The sequence below is a fragment of the Lutjanus erythropterus genome, chromosome 13 (assembly GCF_056507025.1).
Source record: "Lutjanus erythropterus isolate fLutEry1 chromosome 13, fLutEry1.hap2, whole genome shotgun sequence".
Taxonomy (NCBI): Eukaryota; Metazoa; Chordata; class Actinopteri; order Lutjaniformes; family Lutjanidae; genus Lutjanus; species Lutjanus erythropterus.
Window position 1 is genome coordinate 14,341,338 of NC_139329.1, and position 12,307 is coordinate 14,353,644.

At 40.3% G+C, this 12,307-nt stretch overlaps 1 protein-coding gene across 1 annotated transcript in view; it reads left to right on the forward strand.

The window, feature by feature from the left end:
- Window positions 1–12,307, forward strand: part of b4galnt4a (beta-1,4-N-acetyl-galactosaminyl transferase 4a) — a 186,680-nt gene that overhangs the window by 95,431 nt on the left and 78,942 nt on the right. The window contains exon 3 of the mRNA XM_084734443.1: window positions 8,034–8,132. Coding sequence (XP_084590569.1) covers window positions 8,034–8,132 — 99 coding nt within the window. The remainder of the gene's footprint in view (window positions 1–8,033; window positions 8,133–12,307) is intronic.

The window sequence follows — 12,307 nt, forward strand, 5'->3', positions numbered from 1 at the left end:
GGGTAAGGTGAGGAACATGTACTGTTTTGATACTACTGAATGTTTTTTTTTTAATGTGGAGTGGTTTATGTGAGTGTCTGTGAGTGGCAATAGAGAACTTCACTCCAGCCATGAGAACTGGCTTTTTGCCCCAGTTTGAGCTTTGATTTGAATTAACCTTAACAACATTTCAAAGCAGGACATGATGAATCAGGATGTTACAGAACAACTTATTATTAATATCTAACCCACTGTGGTACAAAGAAAACTTATATCTGTGGTATCCAGTGTATCCTGAGATTTGTGGACAAAAAAATCCTTCTTTTCAGTCGTAGTCATGTCACATATGTGGCTACAGTGCAAGTGTGTAATATTTCACAGAGCTTTGGTACTGCTCTGAAACAAGCAGGCACTGGTCTGTTTGGTCTGTTCAGTAAAGAGAGGTGGGAAAAGGGAATCTGGCAGTCCACATGCAGTCGCTTCAGACGTTCACTGTGCCAGAGGGATTTCTGAGGACGAGACTGGCACAAGGCACTGTGCACTACCTTTCAAAGGTCTCCTCTCAGTTGTGCCTTTTTTTCTTCTTTATTGCTCCATCGTTCACCTTTTTTTCTCCTTTGTATTCACTCTGTTCGTCTCTCTTGTGCTCTGTTGCTTATTCTCTGTCTCCAGTCTGCCACTTTTTATGTCTATATTCTCTGTTTCTCTTTCCGCCTCTTCTCTTCATTTCAGCCTTTTCTTTTATCTAGCTATTTCTCTCTGTAGAAATCTCTCAGCTTATACATCACAGCCGGTGCCATCCTGTCGCATACTGTAGATTGGAAATGTCTGGTCCACAGTGATATACTGTCACATTCTTATCCAACATTTTGTGATGCGCAAAATGATGCATCTAAAAATGTGTTTTCTGTATCAAAAACACAGATGAGAGCAGCTTTTCATGGCAGCTTTTCTCTTTGGTGATAAATCAGTGAGATTAGTCATTGCTAAAGTAAATGTCACCCAGGTATCTTTGCCTCCAGTTACACATATTAGTTTGAACAATGAGCAGCCAGTAAGCAGGAGCCACTGTTGATTCAACGAGGCCATAGGATGAAAAATGGGAAGCTTCTGTATTATTATTATGGTGGGACTAATTACCATACTGTATATCTCTGTGGTGGTTAACATGAATGAAAAATTGAGAATGTAATTATTCCGCTCTGGTTATCAGTTTTCACACTGCAGGTCGGTGGAAATGAAACTATGATTTGTGGACTTTTGGGAGTCATCTGGGCTTATTCACTGGGGTTATCGTGGTGGGTGGGGGGGCGAAGAGATTTGTGAGACGAGTGCCAGATCTCTGCTCTGCTCTATCTGCCTTACCCCCTCCCCTCCCTGCAGACTGGTGCTTGTTTTTGTTTAATAAGGGAGATTAATTAAGCTCATTGGTATTCTAGGACACTGGCTCCAGCTGTTTCCCTTGGCTAGGATCAGCAAGGTCATCCATTTGAATTGTGCTGTGTGAACATGGGGAGTCTGGAAGGAAACAACTGGGAGTCTAGCACCTGGGGGTGCAGGGGTTTCAAGCTCATTTTAGTTCACGGGAAACATAGAGCCCAATTTGATCTCAAGCAGGCCTGACTGGTAAAAGTGTTAAATAACTGGAAGAGTGCTCTCTGTAGGGTGCACATCCCCATCAGGAAACAGATCGTGAAGCACCTACTGCAATGCCACCAGGAGCTTTTCAAAGTTCCACCAACAAAAATGCATCCCCAAAACAGAAAAGTGAGAAATCAGCTGTCAATTGTTGCGTAAAACAGAGCAGTCAAAAAATACAATCACTGCCTTGTAGTTGTGTACCTCCACCAGCCAGTGAAGTTACAGTTTACATCCATGTCTGTCCAAACTCAGGTGACATATGCAGTGATGACTCTGAAGGAATTTAATATGGAAATTACCACTTTATTGATCTGTAATTTTATACATGTATGTATATAGGCGCAACAGATCACAGCTGGTTCGTGGCCCATGTGGATCGCCCCTCACGGTTCCTCAATTTCTGGCAAAAAAAAGACAAGATGGTGAAGAGATGAGACATACGCAAGCTGTGTCTCTTTGAAGGGCTGTGTTGTGGGACACAGAGTCTTAAAAAAGGAAAAGTGACTCATTTAAAATCTGTCACTTTCACCTCCATTGAGTGAAATCCCAATCATGATATCAGGCATTTTCAGTGGTTTAACTGAGAAACTGAGCAAGCAGACATGCTTGTCACAGAAGTAGATCATAAGAGTGTGGTGTTTATTGTAACTTCAGTGACGTCTGCTGCTATTTTCTCTGTGACACACAGCTGTGACTCACAGGAGCAGTCTGCAGCTCGTCTCTGACAGCCTTAAGTAGAATTATTGTACTTTATAGTGTATATAATGTGTAGTGTTGTAGTGTAATGCATTGTGTAATACAGTATAGTATCACTAGTATACTATTTATATATATATATATATATATATATATATATATATATATATATATATCGGTCCATATAGAGAGCTGAACATTATGATGTCACAGTGAAGTTGACTTTTGATCTTTTGGATATAAATGTCATCACCTCATTATTTTATCCTATTAAATATCTGTGTGGGAAATTTGTCATATTTAGCACATGAAATCTTGAGTTATGGCCAAAAATGTGTTTCGTGAGCAATAATGGTACTTTAACCAGCAAAATCTGTCCTTTTCGTCCTTGAGTCCAAGTGGATGCTGGAAACAAGTCTGAAGAAATTTAGTCCAAGCATTCCTGTAATATCACTTCATGAGAAAGCGACAGACATGTCAAATAACCTTGAACTTTGACCTTGGACCACCATAATCATAATCAGTTCAACTGGGCTTTTGCACAGAGTTTGAAGAAATTCGCACAAGGATATTTTTTTTCATAATTCTGAATCACAGAGGTCCTTCCACATACAGTCATGAAAGTGCACAAAAAAGCTTAGGCCGATTGGTCCATTGGAATATGAGATTAGCTCTGGACAAGATGCAGGTATTTTGATCATATTTGCACACAGTCACTCATGCAGGCTATAAATAACAATACCTCTAAATTTTCCCTTTCTTTTAGTGTTAAGAATACTGTTAGAGAAAACGTTCAGAATTAATGAAGCATCAGTTTAGGTACACCACTTCTGCAGCCTTCAGCATGCATGTCTTCACAAACTATGGCTTTAGTATTAGTAATAAGTTAGTTAGCCTTCCTAGCTCCATCATTGCTCTCTCAGTTATGATTTAAAAGAGGCTTTAAAAGAGGTTTCCTCAGACCTGCCAGTAATTAATTTATCTTCTATGTTCTCAGGTGTTCTGGTGAGTTCCTGCATTTTTTTCCCTTAAGTCTCATAGGGGTGCCCATTTACCTTTGAACAGTATCCTTGCTTGACAGAGTTGTGTCAGGTAACCTGCATGTTAGTGCATGTGGGACCTATAATAGTGTAGCCAGTATAGAGCCTGTTACTCCTATTAGAAATGAATGACTTCACTTTTCACACTAGTGAATTGGGCTGGATTGGACCCTTTGGCAGCCTCGTTCTGGTCCACAGGCCGTATATTGGATGTCCCTGCACAAGAGCGAGTCTTTTGACTGGTGGGATGGATGATTATTAGTGACTTAGTGCACGCTGATCAGACAGCTAATCTATCAATCACCCCTTTTCTAGATGAACTCCCTCTACCATGCGTGTTCATACATAAAACTGCTCAGTTTAGCTGTAATTAAATGCTACTCTCCCTCAACTCTTTCCGTCTCTGATGCATTGATGCCATAGCAGACAAATGCACACATTGTTATAGACCATTTGTCATTCTATTTGAGTGAAAGTTAACAAGGTAAATAGCAATGTAAACATGATAAATAGGCAGGCTCATCAGTGTGATTGATATTCCCCCTTTTGCCTTGCAATGTTTAATACATAAGGCCATCTGACAGGCCCCTTAGCATCAACTTTAATTATCAGAGAAACATGATAACACTTCTGGGCCCAGCGCCAGAGAAAAATGTAGATCTGCTCATAAGTTAGAGATTGTGACTCTGAAGTAATGAGTCACACAAAAATGTTACAAGTATTTGTGGAGTGCTATAAGTAATGACAACACCTCGCTGAAGTGTAAAGTCGATATACACAATAGAGGAAAAAGAGATTCAGCTGATGAAGGATGTAGTGCAGCTTCAGGTCAATGAGTTTAACTGTGCCTTTTAGTATTGCATCGATAAGCAGACTTTGAGTTGGATCAAGCTGAGGCATCGCTTTAGGAAAGTGGTGTCTGTGTGAATTACAGTCCAAGCTCAGGCAGTGATTTAGAGCTTGATCTTTTGGGGTTGACAACATATTATCTCTGGAACATTGTCTCTTTTAATCGCATTCAGTAACCGCAGATCACAAAGTGCTTTACCCACGTGGATAATCTTTCATCATCATTCAAACAGTCATCACACCTGTTCTAATAGCGAAAGCTGATTAACAGACAGGCAGGAACAAAAAGCTCTCGGTTCTTGGTTTGCTCACGGTAAAGCACACAACGTCACAGAGACAGTTTGAGGTCTAAATTTGATTTGAAATGAAAGCAACACCAAGCTTTGCAGTGTTTATGACAAGAAAAACAACACCTCAAACGTAAAGACGCAATGAAAAGTGTTAATGAAAAAACAGAGCTGCAGTGATTAGACATCCAAGAAGAAATAAAGATAAGGTCAAGTCAAGTCATATTTTATTTATTTATATAACCAAATATCACAAATCACAATTTTCCTTAGGGGCAGGGACCTTGGAACTGTTTTGCAAGTCTGTGCATGATCTGATACCATAATTAATGAACCCTGAAATGGGAACCTGCTTCCGCCCAGCAGTGTCCAGGGTGATGAAATGTTTTGTGGCACACAGAGGTGGATTTAGTGGGTGGCTACTAAGGCTCAAGCCCCGGATGTTTTCTCAAAAGTCCTGCATCTTTTACGATTTAAAAATGACATTGTAGAGGTAATTTCTACTCATGCGGTTACCCTCCAGTATGGACATCCACAGATTTCAAAAAAGCCAACGGCACCGTCATCTACAGAAAACTGTACACCAACATAGCAGTATAGCAACCAGTGATATTTCAGGTCAAACTACAGGTGTAACATTTACTATAACAGATAATTGCAGCCGGTCGGCTCTAAGTTTGATATCATTCATTCACAGTAAGGTGAAGTTGATGCTCCTCCTCTATCTGTCTGATGTTAGCTGAGCTGCAGTCTGTCTGTCTGTGTCGAGCTTTCAGACAGCTGCTCTGTGACTTTGTGTCTGACAGAAGTGAGAATGAAATAAAACTATTTATCATGTTATGGCGTTTATAATCTGTAGCTCAGAGAAGATATCTGCGTTGCACGTGAACATGCGTTCATATGCGCGTACACACTTTCCAGTAGCAGCCTCTGTGGAGACCAGTCTGTCTGTCTGTCTGTCCAGACAATATATGGACATTATGTTACTCCTGCGAGGTGGCCAGGAGTGTAAAAAGTATTCAGATCATTTACTGAAGCAAAAGTACTAATATCACACTGTAAAAATACTTCACTGCAAGCAAAAGTCCTGCAGTCACAAAACCTTACTGAAGTAAATGTATGGAAATATTAGATTAATGTAAAGTTAAAGTAATCATGTTGCAGTAAAATGTTCCCTGTCAGTGTTATTATGTCTGATGTTTCTGGATTAATATTATTGCATTAATATTACTGCTGTTTACTGCTGTAGATGTTTAGGTTTGAGGTCATTTTAACTACTTTATAGCCCACTGTTGGTTAGTTTAATCTACAGTAATGCATCATGGTCTATAAGACCATCTAATGTCTGTAGCATCACTGTCCTGTGAGAACCATGTATCTCTAAAGTCATTAAAAGGCCTGTTTTCAGTTTTGTGGATTAAAAAGTTCAGTACTTGCCTCTGGGATGCAATGTAGAAGCGTGAAGTTGGATAAAATGAAACTAAGTTATTTCGCTGCATGTGGAAGCAAAAAAAAATTGGCTGAAATCTCTGGGCTTAGCCCCAGATCTCATCAACTCCTTTATCTGCCCCTGGTGACACATATAGCTGTTCATGACTGTTCATGTTTTACAGGGTTAGTATGTATACAGCTATTGAACATATAATGTCAATACTCAATGTTCAGATGTTGGAATCAGTATGTGGAAGTAAATAATGGTATCAGAACATCTTGTCAGAACATCAAACTTTCTGAAATCCAGCGTCCATTCTTATTCTTATAAACATGGTAATCAACCTTTAATAAATATTTCCAAGCTATGAATCGAGGGCCAATGATTAGATCCAATTTTCATCATGTTTTCATATGGTGATTTTTCAACATACCATACAAGTATGTGTCAGAAAATATCATTTTGCAGGTGTTGAAATCAAGTTTCTCAGACAGTTTGTGATTTTTCTACACTTCGTATTTTACTGACCACTGAGTCTGTCTCACACTTTTGTTCTTCTGCTGTGTTTGTTTCGTGTGAAAGCGAGACTCCAGCTGATGCAATATGAATGTTGTTGTGTCCTTCAGCGAGTGTGTGTGTGTGTGTGTGTGTGTGTGTGTGTGTGTGTGGTGCTGGAGCATGTTCTTGAGTCTATGGGTACGCACAAACATCAGGCACTTTTACGCTCCTCTGGTGTCAGGCAGGAGGGGAGCCTGTTGTCACATTTCTTCATCATTACCTTCCCTGCCCTCCTTCATCTCTCTCCCCTGGAAGTTAAAAAAGTAATCAAAGGCTTGGCATCCGACAGCTTTGTCTCTTTGCCTCCTCCACTCTAAAAATGTCTTTTTCCTCCCCAGATTCTTTTGCAAACACTGGTGACTTCTTGACAAAAGCCCCTCATTTCAGGGGTGCTGAAAACCTCTCCAATGCGCCTCTGTGGAGGTGTGTCTCTCTTTGACATCCCTGCTAAATGGAGGATGCTTTGCCACTCATTTAGCAGCTCTGCGACGCGGCTCCTCCTCTGGGAGCCCGGCAGCCTTTTATCTCCTCACAGCTAGGCCGAAAACGTGTGCTCCTCTCTGCTCCGTCCTGCCCGTCACACCACAGCATTAACATTAACATGCCTCTTAGCGGGCCACAGAGAAAGAGCCCTGCAGTGCTCTGGCCGGAGCGCCAGGCTAAATCCTAGATCAGGGGGAGAGTTCAGGCTCCCTGGAGAGGAGATCTTGGCCGGCAGGGTGGATGGTTAGGGTATGTCGGAGATTAGGGCTTTGGCGAGTCAAACGCTGGATTAGGAGCAAATGGTGAAGAGGAGATTCCACAGGGTCTTAAAAGTAGCCCTCTGGGGAAATAAACCTGTGTTTGCTTGGGCTGCCCCTTTACAATATACTAGTGTGTGTGTGTGTGTGTGTGTGTGTGATATTCTCAGCTGTGTGTATTGCACAGTACACACTGCTTTATGCTTCCATGAATTAGAGCAGGCTGTGGTTTTAGCTAGTGATGCTACTTTATCTCATTTATCACTTATGGAGGTTATGGACAAGAGTCATATTACCTCAGTGATGGATGGATGGATGGATGGATGGATGGATGGATGGATGGATGGATGGATGGATGATTCACACTTAATCCTTTAAAGATGGCCATTCATTTTAGGGCTAGGTATCGCCACTGATTTCCTGAATTGATTTGATTTGTGATTCACAAGGTCCCAATCTGATTTGTGATTTGATTCAATTTTTATTCTTTTAGGGGTATATCAGTTGCAATGCCAATTTTGCTTGGATATGAAAGAGACTCTCAGAACAAATGCTTTACATTGTACAAGGAACCCACTAACCTGGTGTTAGATTGTTTGTAAAGGACTGCTCTGTCAGTCAGGTGAACTACAGTACCTGCATAGCTGAAGAGCAGATTTTCAGTCACCTCCCAAAACCTCTACGATACACGTAATTTAGCTTAATATTCTGTTGGATTTCAGTATCGTTCCTTTCATTTCTTTCATCAACGATTCATCTTTTGTTGTAGTGACTGATGTGTATCCTTGTTTCTGATGTTTTTTTTTTCAAGGATGATGAGCCAATCACAGGAGGGGCCGATGGCAGAGATCATACCCACATCCGGAAATTCCTCAGCCAGCACCACAAGAAATTGCCATGGAAACCAGAGGTAGGGCAAATTATTTTCTCTCCATGCTTTTATTTTTGTTTCCTCTCAGGCCTGCACTTGTCCCCTAATCATGGTCTTTTAAACTCTTTCTTCCATCTTTTCAGAAGGATAAGGATTATTATATTGAGGTCCTTCAGCTGATTTGCTATTTGAGCTCTTTCTGTTTATCAGCTAAACCCGACAAGGCCACCTACACACACACACACACGCGCACACACACACACACCAAACTTTTCTCAGTGATTGACCTTTGTGAAATGGTTTTATTAATGCCGCTTCATCACCGGCTTGGTAATTGAGTGTTTGCTTTTTGTGAAATATAATTTAGCTGCAGATGTCTCACTCCCATTTTCTTCCAGTTGTCCTTAGAAGTGAAGTTGATATTTGAGGTCAAACAGACATCCAGTCATTCTCTGGCGCTATTATCGGAAGAGCAAAATGTACCTTAGGGTTATGATGATAAATTATTGTGTCGGGATGATCATATTTCATCCAAAACCATTAGCGGGTTATATTTAAAGGCACTTATGACGTGAAGATTACAAGTTGATTTGATTCAGCCTAATTTTTCAGCTCACTTATTGATGTAGTTTACACACCTGCTGTAACAAAGGGAGCGGCAGACAGGGCAATTAAGCTGAGGATTTGCGATAAAGAGAGGAGCTCTAGATTTGTAACCTGTTCACTAGAGTTTAATTAAAGAAGTGTGTGTGTGTGTGTGTGTGTGTGTGTGTGTGTGTGTGTGTGTGTGTGTGTGTGCGCGCATAAGTCTAATCTGCAAAATATGATTAATCGTTCTCTACCTGGGGTAAAGTTTAACTATCTCAGCTGAACACCACAGTGTGTAGTTTTAGACAAACTGTAGAGAATCTAACAGTTTGTACACACAGTATGAGATGGATAATGGGAAATCACTGTTGCATAAGTTATTTTCAAGCAGATCAGCTTGACTGCAGCAATATTGCAATATTACTTTTTTTTTTTTTTTTACAGGATTCGCTTTCATTCACTGCCTTTCTTGTTGGCTCCATAAAGCATTATGCATGTAATCTTCTGCACAAGACAGTATTACAATGGTGCTGGACACAGTATGTGTCTGAAAATGTTACAGTAGCTGCTGTTTTATTTCTGCAGGCTCTCCTGGGTGAGACACTCCTCAGCCTGCCTCTGTACCTTTATGCCTTCTCTTGAAAAAACAATACATAAACACAAAAGCACGTTAAAATATAGGGTAGCACTTCTTTGAAGGGGTGTGCATAAGACTGTCATTACATTGTTATAACCATGTCACAACACCTGTCATGAACATAAAGAGTCTTTATGATTTGTTTTACGACTGTTGTCATTAAGTGTCATTTGTGAAATTATTTTAATGCAAAGCTGACCTTGCTAGAGGTGTCTTTGTTATGACAACTTGACATTAGCCAAGACAAAAATGTCTTTGTTATGACAACTCTTCTAAACTAAATCACCTTCGTACTGTACTCTACTTTTTTAATATTTAATCATCAAACATCAAACATCTTTATGACAAACGGTGAAGTTAAAATCCAGTCAATTATCTATGACACTGTTATAAAAGCGCTGGACACTGTAATAAAACTTAATACCATCTGTATGACAAGTTCAAAATGTACCACTTCACTTGAGGTGCAGGAAAATATTCATGACACACTTGGTCTCTCATAATGGTCTCATGATAGCCAGTGTCAAAGTGTAATGTAATGTAATATTAAAATATAAAGCTAGAGGTACCAGTTGTTGGAGCGTGCATTAAAAGTGACACAATTGATCGAATGACACTTAATTACAACAGTCATGAACATACATAAAGACCGTTAATGACCCCTTCACCAAATAAAGGGCTAAAATATATTCATAAACCCACATCATTGTGTGTTTTTTTTTGTTGATTATTTTTTTTTTCATGTCATCTGTCCTTGAATCATCTGTGGTCTGAATATTGAGGGGCCTTCATCTAAGTGTGGACGATGGTTTTGGCATAATTTAAAATGGCGCTGCTTAGAAAATGAGAAGTCACGTTGATGTGAGACAGCCAAGCGAGGACAGCAGCCAGACAAGATATATGAAGCTGGACCATGTAGGCTCACTGCTCAAATATAAATGGAATCCATGGCCTGATCACAGCGAGATGCTTTATTCTGAACATCCTGCTTTGTTTCTATGCTCTCTGTCTTATCATTTTGTGTCTGAAAACTGTTAAAACCACAGGACACATTTACACTTAAAAGACATGTACAGGATTTCATTGACCAAACATAATTTCTTATTTATGGTTTGGTTTGGAAAAGTGAGGCAGACTCAAAAGGGAAATAAATTTTGCAACATCCACACCAACTACATTTTACAGTACATTAGGCGTGACTAGCATCAAAGCTCACTCGTAGAAGTCATCATGCTCATTTCCATCCTGCTCATAAAGCAACCTGCCATTTAGCTTCTGTGAATATTATGTAAATCCAGCATAACTCCCTCAAATATTGCACACATCTCTATGAACTTCTATCCTCAAAAATCTTTTCCTCTCTTATCTCAGACTTCTGCGATGTCAAGCCGAAGCCGAGTCTGTCAGAAATCATGGAGAGCGGCAGCGCGCTCTTCTTTTGCTTCCCTCACTAGCTATCTGTCCTAATTACCAGCACTAACTCGCTTCCCTGGTGCACAGCCAAGATGGCAGAGGTCTGAGGCGTAGTCTCGGGCTGGTGGTGGAGGTAGAGTGGTGCCATATGCCAGCTGTCACACGCTGGCAGAGGTCATGCAGGCGTCCAGAAGCATTCATACAAGCCAAACACACAAAGACCCAGCTGTTGTGCACATGTGAAATGAAAAGATTGCTGACTTTATTTCTTCTAATGCATGTGTCCTTAAAAAAATAGAGCTAGAAACATAGAGGAAAAGGCAAATCTCTATATTGTTTGAATGCTTAGTGAGGATTCCCAGCTGGTGAACTCATCTGGAGGTGACTGTGGATTAGCGTGGACCTGCTGCTGTAGGGTGGACATCCTCTGACTTTTTAAGGACACCGGCATGTCAAGGACGCTGACATGGTATAGAGATCAGAGGGAAAAACTGGCCCACTTTTTAACAGTCTAGCAGTAGCCAGGGACAGAGGGATAAACAGTCGTTTGCAGCAAATCCGACGTGAATCCAGAGAGAATTTGAGCCTAATGAACAATTTTTATTTAGTCAGAATGAGAAAGAAAGCGATGCTAAGAGGGATTAGCAGCATTTAAATCATTGTAGACTCTGATATCACTGGGACTTTTATGATTTCTTTAAATAATTTTGTATGTGTGAATCAAATCATCATCCCAGATGTATTATGACTATGCACAGTAATTTTAATCTGATATACCAAAGGTGTTAAAGGTGAAATCTTTACCATACTGAATCATAAAATAACCATGACATGTCATCAGAGATTAAAGATAGAATCAATTTGAGTTATCCATAAAGGCACCAGAAAGATTGTTTATTCCTGAGTCTCATTCCCAGGATCCCAAATACCAATGTTTTGGGTTGGTAAAACTTCTCGAATAAAGCAAACTGATGAGCTAAAAAACAAAATACAAGCAGGTTTCTGCAGTTACAGACACCACCAAACACTTCTAGTGGGTCATAAGACTGATGATTTAAAGACAAATTAATGCCAAATGTTTATGTTATGAGTCATTAGAAATCTTCAACAATCTTTTAGTCAAATTAAGCAAAATGTTAATGGAGACTTGCAGGCATTAGGGCAGGCAGTCACTGAACTTCAACTGTAGAGAAAACATTTTTAGAGCAGTGGGCTTTTGTTTTCAGGGCAACTGACAGACAACAGACAGTTGTAAACAGCTGATCAGCTTACAGTGTTTTTTTTTATAGTCCAGTTATAATGTTGTGCTCGTCTTGCACTCGTGTGGCTTCTGTACCTGCAAAAAAAACAAAGCTGGAGATGTGGTCGTGATGATTTGGACAGCCTATTATTTACCAGGAAAGAAGGGAGTGAGGAAGACGATGTGGCACAACACAGACACATGACTCAGGTGGGAGCAGTCGTCACAGCTGGCTCTTTGCACGAAAAACACATGCAAGGACAGGGCCGGAGGAGGAATTAGATCTTTCTGTCGTCTCCGACCATCCCAGCATCACAATCACAAGTGAGAGTGACT